General features: G+C 37.0%; 2 protein-coding genes and 1 pseudogene across 6 annotated transcripts in view; 2 read left to right on the top strand and 1 right to left on the bottom strand.

The window, feature by feature from the left end:
- Window positions 1-4,528, bottom strand: part of LOC107734536 (tyrosine-protein phosphatase non-receptor type 18-like) — a 26,341-nt gene extending 21,813 nt beyond the window's left edge. For both annotated transcript variants that reach the window (XM_016546524.1, XM_016546523.1), the window contains exon 1: window positions 4,245-4,528. In XM_016546524.1, the coding sequence (XP_016402010.1) occupies window positions 4,245-4,337 (93 nt within the window). In that variant the 5' untranslated portion in view covers window positions 4,338-4,528. The remainder of the gene's footprint in view (window positions 1-4,244) is intronic.
- Window positions 4,529-5,658: 1,130 nt separating this feature from the next.
- LOC107734502 (vacuolar fusion protein MON1 homolog B-like) lies at window positions 5,659-11,916 on the top strand (annotated as a pseudogene).
- A 2,409-nt stretch (window positions 11,917-14,325) lies between these two features.
- The window catches only part of LOC107734529 (GRIP1-associated protein 1-like), a 46,975-nt gene continuing 40,873 nt past the window's right edge, over window positions 14,326-20,427 (top strand). For all 4 annotated transcript variants that reach the window (XM_016546508.1, XM_016546507.1, XM_016546505.1 and 1 more), the window contains exons 1-7: window positions 14,326-14,559; window positions 15,372-15,438; window positions 16,766-16,827; window positions 17,927-17,953; window positions 18,085-18,192; window positions 18,843-18,987; window positions 19,120-19,256. In XM_016546508.1, the coding sequence (XP_016401994.1) occupies window positions 14,518-14,559; window positions 15,372-15,438; window positions 16,766-16,827; window positions 17,927-17,953; window positions 18,085-18,192; window positions 18,843-18,987; window positions 19,120-19,256 (588 nt within the window). In that variant the 5' untranslated portion in view covers window positions 14,326-14,517. The remainder of the gene's footprint in view (window positions 14,560-15,371; window positions 15,439-16,765; window positions 16,828-17,926; window positions 17,954-18,084; window positions 18,193-18,842; window positions 18,988-19,119; window positions 19,257-20,427) is intronic.

The raw sequence follows: 20,427 nt of genomic DNA on the forward strand, positions 1-20,427 counted from the left end.
CCTGTGTCTTTTGCAGCTTCTTGTACATAACGTGGTGTCGTCATGAGGTGCTAGTTCAAATTTTAAAAATGCTACAAAAAAAGTTTCATCTGCAGATGTGGTCTTGTTTAGGGATCGGTGCCTTTGTGCATATACGGACATCTGAATGCTAAGTAGTGATGGTGTTTTTCAGCAATAGTGTGCACCCTTAAATTACAGAGAAAAGAAGGTCAGGGAAAAATCTGTAGATGGAAAAATCTCCATACAAGTTCTTTGTGCATTTTTTTTGTTTCTTGTTACTTTGCACTTTTTGGTAGAAATTTTTTATTTACTATTTATTCGGGTTTTTTAAGGTATCTAATATTTTGATACTTAATTTCCATGATCTAAATATTCTTAAAAATGAAAAGTTTGTTGTCATTTGGAAGTGTGTAGGCCTTCTCGCATTATTATGCTGTTACATTATGATTATATATTCAGGGGCATAAAATGGTCTTTAAAATGACAATAATATTGCTTATCGCAATTATTTCTGGGGCAATATATCGCACAACAAAAAGTTGCTATCGTGACAGGCCTACCTTCAATTATTCTCAAACAAACAGACAGGTTATAAATATCTGTAAATACAGACAGCTAAATTTTCATGACCTAAAACTGCTGTCTGTTTTACTTCCATTCTCTAAAAGCAGAAGAGATCAGCAGCACACATGTGCTATTTTCAACGCAATGCTCTCGGTTAGGTCTCCGCCAATGAAGCCACAGAGCATCACAACCCATTTCTGCCCCTTTCACCACATGCACTACAGTCTCAAGTGTTTGTTTTTTTTTCCACAGAGGCTTCAACTTCTGTCTCTGAATGCTGCCCGTAGTTAATAACTGAGAAACGAAATGAGGAACTGTAGATCATGCTGGTCATAAATGCCCTCTTACTTTTACTAATGTAGCCAAATGTGTCAAAAAGCAACAGATACTTCGGCAAAACCTAGGTCTGACTGTATATATGATGCTCTGGCTCTGATCCCACCAGTTTAGAAAAATATGTTATTTAAAAAATGTGTTCTTACAAAAAAAAATGCTTTAATTAAGTTATGAAAACATTATTTCTGATCAGTGTTGGTTGTAATGCTTTACTAAGTAATTTACTACTGTAATTTAATTACTTTTCCCTTGAGAAAGTGAAGTAAGGGATTACTCTTTTTTTTGTAATTTAATTACAGTTACTTCAGTAATTGCATTAAATACTGTACAGACTATAGAACAATTCTATATAAAATAGGGTGACCATACGTCCTCTTTTTCCCGGACATTCTTTTTGGACCTTGCGTCCGGCCGGGATTTCTAAATCGCCCAAAATGTCTGGGATTCGGTTTTTGCTTTCTACAGTCGCCATTCAGTGTGTGCGGTTTTGTATAAGAGCCCTGCGAGGGACTGTTTTCTTAATCCCGCTCCCGCTGAATTTCTGACCATTATCGCGCGCTCCCATGATTTTTGTGTCCATTGCATATAATTTTCGCGCATCAGGGATTCGTTATCAATAAGCCGAGTATTTAAATCTCTTTTGAATGGGCGCTGGCTGTTCACTTTCACTTTCGATTTCGCGATCATGCACGCTCTGTGTAAAGGAAGATCAGATATTTGTCAATGAGCTCAGGATCTGTTGAGCAGCAAATCCTCCAGCATGATCTGTCAGCCATCTGTCAGTGTTGGATGCAGGGTTGTCATTTCCACATTTTTTCCCCCCATGGAATTGGGCTGCTTTTAAACTGTTGCCGTGGGTTTATTTCCCCCCGTGGGTTAACGGTTTGAAATGTTACATAAATTACATTTGACTGAAATACTTGTATTGAAACATTTTGCATTCTATGATAAAACTGTGCTGGATGTTAAGTTTTGTGAAGGAGGGCCACTGAAGCTTTTTAGCTGCGTTTTTTTATAAATATGCATAACAGTGACTATAAAATATGTATTTCAGGTATGGAAATGACATATTTTGAGTTTTGATATTTGGGATATTGCGCTACTTTGGGCACTACTTTAACCACCAACAAACCACACCCCAGCCCCCCGCCCTGTCCGCACCCACTGTCCTCTTTTTGGAAATTGTTTGTAATGGGATTTAGAAAGTAATTAATAAGTCATAGAATACTTTTTAAGAGAGAGTAATTACAACAGTAATCTACAGTAATTACACTGTTGAATTAGTAGCCAGTGTTTCCCATTCATTAACTAGACTGTGGCGGCCCGCCACAGGCGTGTTTAGGAATGCATAATTTTCAACATTTTAATGGGCAAATGTTCACAGTATTTTTTACAGTATTTCTTTAAATTAGTAATGTTTCTAAACCTGTTTTCACAGAAGCTGGAGTTTTCCGCCAAAATAAAAGTTTAACTGAAGTTTCTGCCAAAATAAAAGTTCAAGGGTTTATCTCTTGCAAGCATGGCCTAAAATTAACAGACACGCACAGAGAAAATACTGTACAGGTACAGCAAGCTCACTGTTCAGAAGAAAAATATAAATATTGGGGTTGGGGTTTATATGAATGTATTTCTGAAGGGAACTGACTTCACAAAAGTTTCGATGGCATTTTTTCCCCTCTTATCATTGCTGATTCATAACCACCAACTGCTGTCAGAGAGTGAATTTGCGTTCTCATTCAGCCTGTCTGTTTTTGTTTCATGCAGGTTTTATCTTTGTATCTTTGTTTGTATCGTGATTAAAATGCAGTGGTTAGTTCTAATTTCAAATGGCTTTTTTTTATTAAATATGTTTAGTTGTTGTAGGGTCGTCCATAAAATGCATTGCTGTTCTGTTGTAAGTGATCTTAAAGATTCCTAAATGCATCTACTTTCGGAAGGCCAAATAAAGTGCTTTTGCTTTCGCCTAGAAACACACAGCGTCTCTCTGACATGCTGCTTCAACACTAACTGCTGTTACTGAAACCACGCCTTCTTTCTTTGCATGAACATTTGGGCGACATTACGCAAATATTTCCACATCGTGACGTAGACATGTGGGGGCGTGTTTAAACGAGGCATTTTAGGGGGGCGTGGACGAGTCTTAACTTTGATAAAGAATATCTCTTTGGTTTTGAGACTTTAGTCTTTGCAACTTCAGGGATCTTATCTATGCACAATCAGCTTGTAACACTCCAAAGAGAAAGGAAAACTTGAAATCGCATCATATGACCCCTTTAACATCACTGGAAGAACGCTTGTTCATCAATTTGAGGAAAAACTTGTCAGAACGTTCTGAAAATGTTCCCTGTTTAAGTGTCAAAAAAGCTTGAATGGAATCAGCAGTGAGATCTTTCACCTCTGTTTACTGTTGCTCATGCAAATGTTGTGTGACATTTTTGTAATCTAGCCTGCAGTAACAACTCATTTGCAAACACATGCAAATTAGCAATTTGCTAAAAACACTTAAGAATAATTCTCACTAATAAAATTAGTAACAATAAGATTAAAAATGCACATTCATGTAGTTGGAAATGTTGTTTTATATATATTTGCCATATATTTTCAAATACACAAAAACGTACTGTGATAGTACCACGGTATAGGCCTGATACAGCATATGATGGTAATCCCAAGGAACTTTGATTACCATATAAACCATGGTATTTAGATGATAGCCCAAGGTACTTCAAAGAATACCATAATACTGCAATCATGAAAAAACACACGACATACACAAGTACGACATCTAAAAACCATGGTAATGCCATGACACAGTGTTGGTGGAACTGAATGACACCCATAATCATATATCATGGTATTTACATAATACTCCAAGGTACTTCACTTACAAAGAAGTACCAAGGTAATAGCTACAATGCTTTTGACATGCACCATGTAAAAATCATATAACATTCTTAGAAGTACCTGAGAGTGCCACATATAGGCTATGTACCATTTATATACCAAAGTATGGTAATATCATCACTGTACTATAGTATCAACACATTATTTTGTGTTCATAAGTGTTCATAGAACATCAAAGTAGTGTCCAAAAACAGCATTACCATGGGACCAAAAAAGATAGCACAAATCACACTTTTCAAACAAAGTATTTCACAAAGAGAAGGTTGTTAAAAAGACATTTTGACAAGTGTGGTTTTTCGGTACTTTGAGTAATATAATGACTGTATCCAAAAACATGGTAATACTATGGTATTTGAACTGATATGACCTGTTAAATAATATGAAGAAGAGTCAATTGTATATATTTAACTAAAAAGGACGTGTAAAAGTTTAGGACTTACGTTGAACTCGGTGGAGATGAGCTGGTCTCCACTGCTGTCACGGTCGGACAGACAGCGGATCCGCTCCACAAACCTCAACAGGTGCGCTTCCATCACCGTATAATCACGCTCTCCAGCATCCTACTCCGTCATTTTCTTGATACTCGACTCCTTGTACAATCTTAACTATTAATATACGATCGTTTGCAGGAGAACTGCTCTGTTTCCGTGTTTGTAAAGTTATCCAGACAGCAAAACTGACAGAGGGAAGTTTCTCCCGCTGATATTTTTGTTGGTCACCTTCATGTACGGCGGTGTGTCAATCATCAGCCGTCGCCACGCCTATTTTATCATTCCAGCCAATCCGCTGTCAGAACCTTACCTGTAGCTGTAGGGACTAGGGAGAAACTACGCTCTCATTCAGCTCAGTCTTGTGAACATAAACTACATATCCCATCAGCCTTTGTGGCAGCAGAAAAACGCTACAATAAAAACAGTTAAATAATCGATTACAGTCACACAATGCACATCTTTTGCGCTTCATTATGTTGCATTAGTGCTAAATCATTCCTGTCTTTATAGGAAACTGGAAAAGAAAGAGAAATAGGCTGTCCAACGACCACAACCACTTGAATGCACCGCATGTCACAATTACGATTTCCAAACTTGTAAGAACCAAGCAGGAACTTCCCACATAGTGAAAACGTTGCGCTTAACAGTAGGCTACTGATCCGCTTTCTGTTGTAGATCGCTAATCATTTAGACAGAGACAAACCCAAAGTTTTGTTCTGCAAAAAAAAAAAAAAAGAGTAAAGGCTTGTGATATTAACAACTGAATGTTAACCACCATTGTCAATCAGTCATACATTTTGAGATTCAGTAAAATATTTTTAGCAGTTTGATTGTATTACACTTCAGCAAAAGAATGTCACAGCAGTAATGGTATTTTGGCATTAGGCCTATGTTTACTATGGTAAATATTTCATATGTCTCTGGGAGTTTATTTATCAATTGGCATGTTAACTGTGATGCTATGTGAATCATTCAGCTTTTATTTTGTTCTATGGACCAAAGAATGATCACAAATCATTATTTCTATTTTTTTAGACTTTGCACACTATTTTGACACAGCTTTATCATTCAACCAGTTTCATGTCCCACTTGAACCTCCTCTAAATCAGCACTGCCACAGACCAGTTAGAAATAATTCTTTCAGCAAGAGATGAAGCATCATATTCATCCTATTACACGGTTTTAACCGCTCTCTGATCCCTAGGCATCATGTGATAACCTCTGGGATTCCAGACTGAGTAATGGAGAGCCACAGAGATCCATTGTTTGACATCAATAGAACGAGTGTTTTCACCCTTAAAACTAAAAAAAAAACACCAAGTCCAAAAGATTCTCGCTTTGAGGGAAATGAGAAACAGACAACATGCAAAGGAGTAACAATAGAGGAAGCTGGGAGTTTCAACCTGAGGACACTTTAATAGAGGAGACTGGTAAGTTTCCATCTAGCTTGGCCCAGGCAAACCTCAATGGACAGAAAAAGGACCCCTTGGCAGGTTGTGCTGTGGATGTCCCAGCCAGGTCTGACTTATAGGAATGAAGATATAATGTCAGAGAGTTGGAGGCAACACAGGAAGCATGTGTTTGTGCTGAGCGAGGCAGGGAAGCCCATCTACTCACGCTATGGCAACGAGGAAGCCCTCTCCTCCACCAAAGTGTCATGATGGCGCTGGTCTCCTTTGTCCAGGCTGAAGGCAACATGATTCAATCTATTTTTTCAGGTGAGATCCACCATCTTCATTTAGGTTTTTTAAACTGTCTGATAGTTGTCTTTTAAAAAAAATAAAGGTTCTTTGCAGCAACTTAGTTTGACAACAACAACAAAAGGAAATTACTGAAGAACAAAAGAACTTAAAAAAAGGTTCAGGTTGTAAATTTCTTTAAAACTTTCTTTGAAAGTAATACAGGATGGCTTTTGCTTCTTTCAATATATGGTTAATGTTAAAGTTCATATTTAAATTGAAATTTAGTGTATAAACAAGTTATATTTAACATATTTTAAATTTACAGTATTTTTCTTTCTTGGACAACATAAAATATTTTATTTAATCTTATATAAATTATATAAAATATTTAAGGGATTAAGCCATTTAATCTCTTAAATACTGTATACTATGGGATGCATTAAATTGATCAAAAATGACAGTAAAGACTATTACAAAAATTTTTTTTTTAAATAAATGGTGTTCTTTTGAACTTTCTAATCATCAAAGAATCCTGACAAAAATGCATCACAGATTCCACAAAAATATTAAGCAACTGTTTTCAACATTGATAATAGTAATAAATGTTTTTTTTTTTTTTGCACCAGATCAGCATATTAGAATGATTTCTAACGAAACTTGTGATGCAGTAAACTAATGGCTGCTGAAAATTCATCTTTGCATCAAAGAAAATTAAATTTTAAACATCATAAACTTATGTGAAAAACTTATGTCAACACAGGAAAGATTACATGGGATCTTTACATTCTGCATGTAATTAGGGTCTATACATATATCAATTATTTTTGACTCGTTTTCAATTTTGAAAATTTTTATAATAAGCATTTTTACATATATATATATAATAATGACAGACAACAGCTAATATTACTCTGTTCTTTCCCTCTGTTTCCCTCAAATGAGCATACGGTGGTCTTTTTGCAGAAGGGTCCACTGGTGCTTGTATCCGTGTCTGCCACTCGCCAGTCTGAGCAGCAGCTGCGCAGCGAGCTCCTCCATGTTTATCATCAGATAGTCAGCATGTTCACGCAGGCCAGCATAAACCGCATCTTTGAGGAACTTTGACCTGCGGCGTCTGCTGTTTGGCTCGGAGAAGGTTCTGGACGGCCTTCTCGGTGTCATGGATTCTGATCCTGGCTTCATGTTGTCAGCCGTCCAATGCCTGCCTCTGCCATCCTCTTCCAGAGACGCTCTCAGTCACATCCTACAGAAAGCCATCACCCCGAATCTGGTCTTCTCTTTTCTCATTGCCAACAACCGACTTGTCTCCATTGTTCAGGAGAAGACGGTTTTGGAAGACGCTAGACTAAAACCCAATGACCTTCATCTCCTCTTCAATGTGATCAGGGCCTCCTCTGCTTTTCAGGCTGGAGAGATATGGACGCCCATCTGCCTGCCTCTGTTCAATCACAATCTACTTTTATGCTTATGTGGCGTATCTAGACCCTCCTGAATGTGTATGCCTTGTTCTTCTGTCTACAGATAAAGAAGCATTTTATGCCATGGCAGAGTGCAATAGGAAAATTGAGGAAGCTTTCGCATCCCAGAATGCCTTGCAGTGGGTGGCAAACACTCAGTTGTACAATGTTGATGATATCGGTGTAGCTAATCTTAAGCACTTCCTGAACAAGCCCTCAAAAGTGCTAGACCACCATCGCAAGCTCCCTCAGTTCACATGGTGAGTAGCTTACAAAGCGTCATTCAATGTCAATATGAAATCAAAATATACCATTTACTTTTTTAATACATGTTCATGGATTTATTGTGCACAATTCATCATCGAAATTCAAAAAATGTTCGCCTTCATTGACTTCCATGAAAATGTAATAAGTTGGTCTGCCTCTGAAATTACTTTCTTCTTCAGTTGACGTTGCCTAGGCCTTGTGGACAGAAAATATTAAGTTAACAATAGCAAAATTAAATAATGTAATTTAATTATATTTAATTTCAAACCTATTTAATGCTAGTTAACATTAATTAATTAAAGGCTATGACAATAATAAAAAATAAGAGTAGAATCCTGGTCAAAAAGTCTTCTGAAGAGCAGGGAGTATTCAGATCTGACGTTTACACAAATCATTAGTGTTTTGACTCATTTATCTGAATCAATGGTTCTTTTTGCCTTCAGAAACACCAGGTGGCTCTCAAGTCCTGATAAATGATGGCCTATAAGCCAGGATTTCCACATTCTGTGAAAGATTAGACCACTTTGCCATGAATTCTGCAACAGTAAGCACTTGATTCGGCTAATCACATTGCTGAAATGATGCTGAGATGTTTGAGACCCTGAGCGGACACAGCTGCGAGGTGCCTTTTATGCAAAAATGCAAGCAAATAAGGCCAACCGAATGATTAGATTGAAGCATCAAAGACCACATGATGTGTGGAAACAGTCTGTGGTTTAAACTGTGTCTCTCTCAAATTGACTGATCATCTGGTTTGCATTGACAGTCTATGTATGTTTTCACAAGACACATCTCTGCCACTATAATAATGTAGGTGGTATGACCAGGCCACATGTCTTAGTGAATAATGTATGTGTTGTAATCAACAAAACACTCTATAAGCATGCTATATGATGCCATTTTCTTATGTCGCTTCACTCAGCCCAGAGATGGAGGTGGCATACAGAAGCCAGGAAGAGAGGATACGCCTGCTGGATCTGTATCGCAACATGCACTATCGTATCCACAGTACATCACGGCCGCTTAAACTCATCTACCATCAGGGCCGTGCACAGACCTTTTGAGGGGCAAGTGCTGAAACTAAAGAAGGGCACACCCCCCCCTCCCACACCACTGGTATATATATATCTCAGTGGTGTGCGGTGGTATTTTGAAATGAGGAGGCGAAGTCCTTTTTTTTTTTTTTAAATCAAATGTCAATTCTTGTCTCAGTCACATGTTCTTGGTTAAATAAACATTACTTACACTACCAGAAAACAACAACAAAAACAGTTCTATTTTTTTACATCAATATTATAGAATATGAATCAATATTCTGTTTATTAAAGCCAAGTATGAATCTCATCAAGTTAGTGTTTTTAAGCATTTCACGTTTATTCCAAAAGAACTCAAGGCAGTAACAATTTAAACTATATATTTTATTTGTGAACTTATGTTCAGCTATCTAAGTTAGTGTAAGCATTTCACGTTTATTCCAAAAGAACTCAAGGCAGTAACAATTTAAACTATATATTTTATTTGTGAACTTATGTTCAGCTATCTTTTTAATAGTTAACTTTTAACTATTTTTGAATTATTCGGTTCATCAGTCATCAAAGCTCAGTAAATATTAGTCACAGACAGAGATTAAATTTAAACAAGCTGATTACTCACCAAAAACTCCCACAGATCAAGTTTTCAGACCATTTTAAGTCTTATTTTGACGTAACAAAGTGGTTATATTTAAATGTATGAGTTGTTTAAAATGAGTCTTCCCATTAATGCCAAACATGGAACGCGCATGAACACAAGAGACAGGATTTTGCATAAACCAATCACAGCTGAACATAGCCAGTCATATCCAATCATATCATGATGAAGGCATTGTCTCCTCTCATGTGATTTTCCCCCATTCATTCTCAATTACCCCCACAGCATGCTTTAGTTCAGGGGTAGGCAACGTCGGTCCTGGAGTGCTAATGTCCTGCAGAGTTTAGCTCCAACCCTGAAAAAAAACCTCACCTGCCTGTAGCCTTAGTAATCCTGAAGACCTTAATTAGCTTGTTCAGGTGTGTTTGATTAGGGTTAGAGCTAAACTCTGCACAGGACATCGGCACTCCAGGACCAATGTTGCCTACCCCTGCTTTAGTTGGTCTGTTAAAACTCAATGGGCTTAGGGGAGGCGAGAGAGACGCGGAGTCCTGCTGTAACTTTACCTGCTGGTGTCGCTGTTGGACAGACTTTCTTTAGAAAAACGAGTGATTTATACACTTTTTAATGTTATATTTTATAATATTGGCGTTGTTTTATGTTTGTACTACGAATTTCTATTCTCATCCAATATTTTGAGGATATATATATATATATACAGTATATATATATATATATATATATACACACACACGCACACAATTTTTTCTCTGCTTTGCACACACAAATTTCAATAAAAATACGTTTGAATAAAAATATTTTTTAGATATGTAATATATATAATGTAAATATATTACATTCTGCATGATAAAATATAAAGATTTCACAGTGATCTGATAAAACCAAGTTTTACATGTACATGTACATGTGAAGACGAGCGGAGAGTAGGCCTATAGAATAGGAAAAATATAGCTAGCTAGCGAATACGTGCATATTAACAGTGTAAACATGAATTAACCATGCGACCATATAATGATTAAATGTTCATAAATTAAGTGTATCAGCAATCATAAATCAAAGAAGAAATTTATTAGAAATATATTTTACCTAGATGACGAGGATCACTCAGTCGCTTTGTGTCAAACTCAAATGCAGTTAAGGGGTTTTTGACCAGCGAATGTGTGCAAATATGCATTTTGTCCGTCATTAAAACGGCAACATCACGTTACGTTTTCATCAACAGGTTACAGAGTTTGTTGTAGCTATGCGCTCAGTTTTTTCCTGTTGTAAAATACATTTGGCCAAAATCTCATTTTTATAAAAGATGAAATGCTACTGTATGCACAGGCTAGTAGCTATATGCTATTTAATGACTAGATGGCAAATGCTAGCCCTCTCTTTCCAGTCATGTCTCAGGCCTCAAATACATAAAATATGAGCCTTTATAGACAGTGTTTCTTGTGTAAAGAAAACGCTGTAATTATTCAAACAACAAGATCTTTATTTAGGCTACCCTTGCAAGACTTCATTCAGTTGCTGTGGAACTTCAGTTCATTCAGTGAAGATAGAGGGTGTGGAGTTATGAGGTTTTTACTGGCAGTTTGAGCGGAGCCAACAAGATTTAGTCACAAACTCTTTATAATACCTTTCAGTCACAAGCTCTTTTTAATACCTTTCATTGGCTAAATATTTCTAAAACAGACAGACAGACGTAAAGGGTGACCAATAGCATTGATTTATTGAAGAAGAAGAAAAAACACACACAAAAAAGGGCAATTTGGAGTGTAAGGGCAAAAAGGGCATGTGCTCTGCACAGGTTGAGCCCTACCTGTGCACGTGCCTGTCTACCATTCTGCAGGCGAAGAAACTCTGCTGGCCTGGGTATGTTTTCAGAATCAAGACAACTTCAGTAGATCAGGATGTTCTGGGTTTAAAAAGTTCAACAAGAAATCAGAGTTGACCATTGCTCAAGAAGAAATTAAAAAATAATAATAAAAATTAAGCAGCACCACTGTTTTCAACATTGATGATAATAAGAAATGTTTCTTGAACGCCAGATCAGCATATTAGAATGATTTCTGAAGGATCTGAAGACTGATGCTGAAAATTTAGCTTTACAATCAGAAGATTCAATTGCATTTAAAAATTCATTCAAATAGAAAACTGTTATTTTAAATTGCAATAATATTTCACAATATTACTGTTTTTACTGTATTTTTGATCAAATGAATGCAGCCTTGGTGAGCAAGAGACTTTTTTCGAAAACATCGTACCAATCCCAAACTTTTAAATGGTAGTGTGCAGTATATACTGTATAATATTTACATTATATACTGTATGTATTTTCTAAACTGTCTCTTTTTTGCAGGTAGCAAGTTTGAGATGTACGCCTGCTTTATTCCACTCGTCACTAAGAAATCAGCTATCAGTGAACTCACTAAACTGCTGCGATGGATCAAAAAGGAAGAGGAGCGTCTCTTTATTTGTCACCTCCCAAAATACTCCACTGCCCTGCAGCCCGGCAGGAGTTCCACAGACAGGGGGAGATCAGATACATCGAACACTGGCCTTCTGTCTCTCTTGTAACCTTGGGTAACCTACCACCCAACAAACAAGTTGCTGTTTTATTTCCATGTTTTATGGTAAATTCAGTGGGTCTGTATGAAATGGGAAATGTGGCTGCATTGAATATACTGTATGTCTTCTTTTTTTGTGGACTTGGCGTTTCCTTAAAGGGGTCATATGATGCGATTTCAAGTTTTCCTTTCTCTTTGGAGTGTTACAAGCTGATTGTGAATAGATAAGATCCCTAAAGTTGCAAAGACTAATGCCGAGTTCACACTGCACGATTTTAGCCCGATTTTTCACTCGCCGACAGGTTTTGCGAAATCGCCGACAAATGCCCGACATCGGAGGCAAATCGGTGCTCGTTCACGCGAGTGACAATCACGCAGTGTGAATTATCAAAGACGCGATCTGAGGGAATCGCCGACACGTCGCCGACGCCCGTGAAATATTTGGCATGCTAAATATCTGGAGCTGTCGGCGATTCACAATCACGCTGTGTGAAATGATTTCTGACTGAAAAGCACATCGGCGATGACCTACAGCCAATGAGAGACCAAGATACAGTTGTGAAAGCTAAACTACTTTGTTTGGTCTTCCAAAAGAGGACACGACTAGAAATCAGTGGTTAAGTTGTATTTACAACACTGTTCCAGAACAGTTCAACCCAAATATTCAGATGTGTGCAGCGCATTTTATGGAGGACTGTTTCCTGATCCTGGGAGAGTAGACTACAATGCCGGCTGTTCTGACTCACAGACTGTAAGTACGTTTTCATTTGAAGGATTTGCCACTGATGATTCAAACGCGAGTTTTGAGCAGTGTAGAGAAGCGCTTGTTGTTTGTCATTTCTCCGATCACAAATGCAGACATGGTTTTATGTTTACGCAGCGCGATACGCAACGCGTAAAAAGACAGTATAAGTCATTATAATCCGTATTTATGTCCCCACTGGATGCAACAAATGCCTTGTTTGTAATGGGTTTTATTGGTTTTGTCTCATTGCGCCGGGACACACGGAGACACAGTATGGTAAGGGGTGTAACATTTCCATCACACGCTAGCGGTATTCAGCCAATCACAACACACTGTATGGCTGGCCAATCAGAGCACACCTCGCTTTTCAGACCGATGAGCTTTGTAAAAATCGAAAGGCGTTTCAGAAAGGCGGGGCATAGAGGAGAAACAATAATGTACAGTATGTGGAAAATAATGTTTTTTTTTTAACCTTAAACCCCATAAACACATTGCATTACACCAAATACACAAAATAATGTTCTTTTTAGCAACATCATATGACCACTTTAATGCAGTTAAAGTTCTCAAATTCATGTTAATTTTTCAGTTCAACTTTTCATGCTTTGAAAAATAATGCTTTGAACCGTTTGGCAGCGACAAGATTTTTGATGTTTTTGAAAGAAGTCTCTTCTGCTCACCAAAATTTATTTGTTCAATAGTACAATAAAAACCGTAATATTGTGAAATATTACTACGATTTAAAATAACTGTTTTCTATGTTTATATATTTTAATATTTAATTTATTCCTTTGACGTCAAAGCTGGATTTTTGGCAGCCATTACTCCAGTCTTCAGTGTCACAAAATCCTTCAGAAATCATTCGAATATGCTGTTTTGCTGTTCAAGAAACATTTTTTTTTTATCATCAATGTTGAAAACAGATGTGGTGTTTAATATTCTTGCTTTTTTTGTGGAAAGCATTTATTTGAAATAGAAATATAAAACAGAAAACATGAAAGTATTATTGTTACTTTTTATGTGTTGTTTGTTTTGCTAAGATACTTAACAACTATTAAAAAAAAGAATGATATTCAAAAACAGCATGAATTTTAATGCATGCCACTTTAAATCATATCACAGAACTATTGACTGGTTACTGCTTGTAAAAATGACTAACTCATGTGACACTCCAGAGTTACTGATGTTTATTCTACAGATACAGTAAAGTTAATTGACTTATAAACCGTATCAGAGTATCATGTGTTCTTTGATCTGTTCCTACAACAGTAAGCAGTAAGCAGACTTTTCGTCTTCCTTTCCAGTCCCAACCATAAAAATGTCAACCTGTCACACAAAATGTTAAGAAGTAGTCAGGATTTTAGATAATATAACTAGGTCACATTAGAACACTAGAAAAATGGCTATTGCTTTTAATACATATGCGATATGAATGGTTATTTTGTCACCGTTGATTGTCTGCGCTGACAAAAGAGCATAAAATCATTCCTGTAGTCTCAATTCACACATCTAAGTGAATGCTCGATCTGTAACTGTAACTAATTTTTGACCAACCAGGATAGGGGCCCACAGGTGCCGTCTAGGTAGTCAGCTCACTAGGTTTTTGAACCACAGCCCATGTTATCACAGCCACAGTAGTGAATACATTGTGTTAGTGCGCCATCTACAGGACAGGTGCAGACATCACTCATGGTGGGGGTTCTGTCAGCAAGCCAACGCGTTTAGATAGGCGACATCAGAAAGCTGCAGCTTTAACCTTCATCTTATCAGAATGAGTTAATTTGCTAATACAAGGCTGACAGCAAACACAGTAATAGCAGATAGAGAGAGTTTGTATTCTGTCAGCAGTGTTTTGCTGTAGTGAAGATGGCGCAAGCACTGTCAGAAGAGGAGTTCCACCGTATGCAGGTACAAATCTCTTTATTTGCGCTACATCTGATACAGCATGTGATGCACATACGAGATCGTTAACGTGTTTACATGCAATTTCGGTTGAGAATATGTGCAAACGGGTCTATTTTATGGGTGAAGTCGATGATGTCCATCTGAGCGGATTGGGACTCTGTTAGCTGTAGCCGTTAGCCTGGAAGCTAACTGTTATGAGGCCGAAATTTTATTTTAATAGACGATTACGATATTTTTATTTAGTGTATGTAATCGTTTAGCTAACAAAATGACTGTTTGTTGAAATGACATTGAATATAGTCGCTCTTTGACGCGTTTGTGACATAATAAAGATGTGCTTACCCTGTTAGCACGCTAACCTGTAATTACTGAACATTAGCACCGTTAGCACACCAAACAGCTGATATTATTGCTTTTCTACACAATTAAAGGGTTTGTAGGTTGTATATTTACTTCTTTAGACGTATTTCGTGTAAATGTTAGGCTATTAAATATCACATCGCTCTCATTTTGCTCTAGCATAATCTTGTTTACAACTCCTGAAGCATCTAATATTCAGTATCATAGCACTTTGATCTTTAATTAAACGTTTCCATTACCTAAATAAACTCTTAATACATTGTAAACCACTGTTTTAACATGATTCATAGCGTAAAAAGAGACTGCATGATGCTTTTATGATGATTTGTTGTCTAGGGGGTCATTATTCCTGATTTACAATAATCAATAATATATTAAATACCTTGTTACCAAAAATATACCTCATATAGTATGTTTTGCTCTATTACTTTCTCTTTTAATGTGTGTGTCGACAGGCTCAGCTTTTGGAGCTGAGAACACAGAACTACCAACTATCTGATGAGTTGCGGAAAAATACAGCAGGTGAGTGGAGAATGTAAACCTAAACCTTTACTTATTCAAAACACTGGCCAACTTGTTTGTGTCATTAATGCAGCAGATTGTAATTTGTTGTTGTTAAAAATCATATGTCTTGTTGAGCCTGTTCCAACCTTTGTCACATTTTTTTATTTTAGAGTATCTGTTGAATTTTGAGGATTTAATTCTGTCAAAAATTTGTGAGAGTAACTCTCTTATTGGTAGCTGAGAGCACAATCAAATTGATTAAATTATTTAATAATTGAACACGCCTTGGGGGAAGATATATAAAGATAGATGTTCTAATTCTGTCAGTCAAATCTGAGTTGTCTGAGGGCCTGGGGCCGGTTGCACCAGTTGTGTGTAATCAGAACTTAGTCTAGTTCAAGCATCAGTGGGCATTAAGTTACAATGTATGAACTTATAAATATTGAACTTGGCGTGAAAATGTGACCTAATATATTAAAGTAAATATTTGCAGAAGCTTAAAATACATCAAGGAGTTCATGTTTTGCTCATACACCTCAATCCTGTAGAGTGTAAAATTTAAACGAATAAATGATTTTAAAACAAAACCCTAAATTGTATGATTTGTAATAAAATATTAAAAATTAAAATATATATTTAAATGCATGTCATGTGACCATGTGATCAGTGAACCATGAACATGCTAATGTGTTGTTCAATTATTTACATTAACTTCAAAATAAATATTTTAGGTCAAAGGGTTTGGGAATCTCTACTTTAGATATTTATAATGTTGGAAATTTTAAGATGACGTTACATCTTCAGAAATAATAATTGAAATGTGATTATTTATTTATTTATATTTTGTCCCTGATTAATTTTTTGTGCTGTTCCTGGATACATACTAAGTGGAATTATGGAATAAAAATATAGCAGAGTTCCATAATTATGGAATAAACTTTGACAGTTATAACATGCAAAAACAAAACAGCAACTTCAAAGTGTATGGAAACTTTTCAGCGCTACTCATCGTTTACAGTTTTGAAATCTCCTTATTGGTCAGTAAAGGCAGATGTTATATTAAGCAACACGGCATCCTAAGACATTATGAATGATTTGGCAATCCTACCCTTTTTATCAGTGAACTTTCAGAGACAACTCTAATTTCAAGTATGCAGGCTATTATGTTGACTTGTATTATTTTATATAGTCCTGCTAATTATTAACAAAATGCATTAGCAGTTTCTGCTTGTGCAGCTGTCTGTCAAAAGTGATAAATGCACGTATTTGTGTTTCATTGCATGAAGTGAGTTTAGTACCTTGTTTTTTCGAGTTATTTTGTAACTTTATTTATTCTGTGTTGCAGAGCTCAACAGTGTCCGTCAGAAGACCTCGAACCTGGAGAAAGACTATGTCAAAGCACAGAAGGTAGTGGCTTTCTTTGGTTTTTCAGCAGGTCATTGCCATGCGATAGAGGTCAAGCTTTACTGCAGGCCTTGTGAATTTGCTTTGTGTGCTGTTTTCTTGCCTTCTCTTTTAATGGGCTGGGAGTAATTGACTGTTCTGGTCTGTTCCAGTTTTTTTTTTCTTCTAGTGTTTCTTTTTCTTATATACTTTCCTAAAGTGAACTAGACAGTTTGCATGCATTGCAACACAAAAAGTCACTAGTCTCGCAGTGGTCATGTTGTGAGTGTTGTTGCAAGCGTAATGATCAAAATGTAAGACAATACATTGTGTCCATGACTCAGCATTGCCAAACCATTCATAAGTCTGTATGAATAGGCACAATGAAGCAGTTTGCTAAAAGTGGTGTTTAAATGTTCATAACAATCAATTTTGCAGTTTTTGTTTGGTCATGCTAGTTTTGCACAGTTCATCTTTAAAGGAATAGTTCAACCAAAAACTATTCACCCTCAGGCCATCTATAGGGCCTTTCGCACCGCTTTAGTTCCAGAACTAAATGTACAGCTAAGATGTAGATGTTAGATAGTTTGTTCATCTGAACAGATTTGGAGAGATTTATCTTTATATCACTTGCTCACTAATGGATCCTCTGCAGTGAATGGGTGCCGTCAGAATGTAAACCGTTGCTAATATAGAAGTCCATTATCCATAATATTGCTTTCTCCAGTGAAAATATCATCTTGTCTGAATCAGGAGAGAAATATGCGCAGACCAAGCACCGTTTACAAGCAAAATCAGTCCAAAACCATTCTAACCAATATGTCGGTGGATTTTGATGTGAGAGGACAACAGGGGGATGGACTTTTTCCACTGGAGGAAGCGGACTGGAGTCGTGTGGATTGTTTGTGGATTATTGTGATGTTTTTATCAGCTGTTTGGACTCTCATTCTGACTGCACCCGTTAACTGCAGAGGATCCATTGGTGAGCAAGTGATGCGATGCTAAATTATTTCAAATCTGTTCTGTTGAAGAAACAAAATCTCTTGGTGGTATTTTAGGATCGATTCTATTTTAGTTAACAATTTAGTTTAGATAATGTTTTCTTTTTCATTTTCACCCTCAGGCTTTGAACAAGAGCAAGAAAGCACAGGTGAGATTTCTTCTTATATCAGTGTTTGATTTTTGACATTAGTTGAATACGAATAAAACGAAATGATATCCTGAGTGGTTTGGGAAAAAACTCTGTCTTCTAACCATGCTGTTTTATTCTCTTATTTTCAGGAGGTAGATGCCTTACTAAATGAGAATAAAATGCTTCAGGGCAAGTTACACAGTCAGGAAGATGACTTCAGACTGCAGAACAGCACCCTCATGCAAGAGCTGTCCAAGGTGCTGAGCACACAAACAATATTTAACCCCTGTCATGACCATGAGCATTTGAACCCGGTAGCTTTATGCACAACTATACTAGAAACTAATTGCTCACACTCACAGGAACTACATCAGTAATTTATAACTAGAACCTTATTTGCCTCACACAGTAGTCACATTGCTACAATTTAGTCAACATTACAACTCAAATGGCAGACAGTTTCCATGGAAGAATCAATATACATTACTCCAGTATTCAGTGTCACATGATTCTTCAGAAATCATTTTAATATGCTGATTTGGTGCTTAAAGAACATTTATTATCAATGTTGAAAACAGTTATGTTACCTAATATTTTTGTGGAAACTGTGATGGTTTTTAAAGTTCATAAGAACAGCTTTTGTGTGAAATAGAAATCTTTTGTAACATTACAAATGTCTTTACTGTCACTTTTGATCAATTTAATGCATCCTTGCTGAATAAAAGTATTAATTTCTTTAAACCAAAATTATAACATCTTACTGATCCCAAACTTTAGAGCAGTAGTGTTTATATTTCATCAAAAGTGGCACATCACAGAGATGACAGTCCCCACCTTTGTGCCCATTATGTGTTGAGTGTTTACATTATTATTCTTTTTTCTGATGGGTTGCGGTGTGTTGGTGCAGTTATGTTCTCAGATCGAGCAGTTAGAATTAGAGAATCGGAGACTGAGGGAGGGTCAAGGGCTGGAAAGACCCGCCTCTGGTCCAGTGGATGCTGAGCTCCTGCGTCTACAGGCTGAAAACTCCGCCCTGCAGAAGAAATTGAAAGGTGAGAGAAGCTCATACATAAAGTCCTCATCTGTTTTTCCTCACAAACAATTTAGGATAAGAATTAAAGGGATAGTTTACTATCCCTTTAAGAAGTGGGCTTAATTATAGTATTCTTTATGCGTCTGTGCAGCTCTTCAAGAGCATGCAGATGTTAATGATGGAAAAGCAGCACTCATAGATGGATTGGCTGGCACTAATGGGGTCCAATCAGATGCCAGCGGTCACAGTGACGACCCTTCGGCTCCAGGAAATGATCAGATTGATCAGGTAACAGATAATGGGTTTTAGTCTCACAAGTGTTGGGATGCTGTACCATACAGTGGAGGTTTAGAGTGAAAGAACCAATAAAATGAAATGTCTGCTGGGATAATATTTACACCATGTGCAGGAAAACCAGAACTCTCAGATGACAATCAATGAAGCCATCTATACTGCAATCGAGTGTGATTGTCATGCATCTCCTGGTGTATGTAATAAGTTTGGAACAGCTGGCTATTCTTAAGCGACAAGTTTCAGTCAAAGTAAACAAGTTTGTTTACTCAGTCAGAGGATCCTAACAGTAGAGTTTCAGAGTAAATCAATGATTCAGCTATGCAGTGCTGCACTCTTTATCTGGAGGAGATTGCTGGAGATCTCAGAGGTCATGTTTAATGCTGGGGCTACAGATGCTGGGTGAACTGTGGCTAGACACAGCAGAGACACCACCATCAGCTTTTTCTGTGAGATCAGTCCAGTAAAGGGAACACAAGGACAGTGAACTGGTGTCTAGTATTTGACTACCACATGCCATTCATTAGCATTACCAAATTTGATCAAATGAGGGCTGCAGCTAATCAGTTATTCTTTGTATAGTTTGTCACTTTTTTTTAACATTCCCAACACCATAATATGGTGCATTTTCTTGAAATTAAACCGAATATCCAGCGGGAAATAATGTAGAATGGGACTTGATTTTATCCTTCATGATTGGATGATGAAAAGTGGGTTATGATGTTAGTGGTTAATATTTTTTCACAGCCTGATGTACTTGCCTTAAATCAGCAGAAAAGTTGGTTAAGTTTCCAGTTTCAAAGAAAAATCACGGGAGCAGGGCAGTGAAATAATAATAATAATAAAAAAAATGTTTTTTTATAAAGTTGAACAACTTTCACCTTGACATGGCATTCTAAAAACACAGCACAGATGCAAACAATGCGAGATGCGAATGCAATGGTCCAAGACGTCCGTCTAGTGAATGTTTAAATAGAAAAATCCAGGAACATTTATTAAAGGGTTAGTTCACCCAAAAATGAAAATTCTGTCATTAATTACTCACCCTCATGTCGTTTCAAACCCGTAAGACCTTTGTTCACCTTCGGAATACAAATTAAGATATTTTTGATGGAATCTGAGAGCGCTCTGACCCTGCATAGACAGCAACGCAACTGAAATGTTCCCA

This window comes from Sinocyclocheilus rhinocerous, unplaced genomic scaffold (assembly GCF_001515625.1).
Source record: "Sinocyclocheilus rhinocerous isolate Xijiao unplaced genomic scaffold, SAMN03320098_v1.1 scaffold99, whole genome shotgun sequence".
NCBI classification, from domain to species: Eukaryota; Metazoa; Chordata; class Actinopteri; order Cypriniformes; family Cyprinidae; genus Sinocyclocheilus; species Sinocyclocheilus rhinocerous.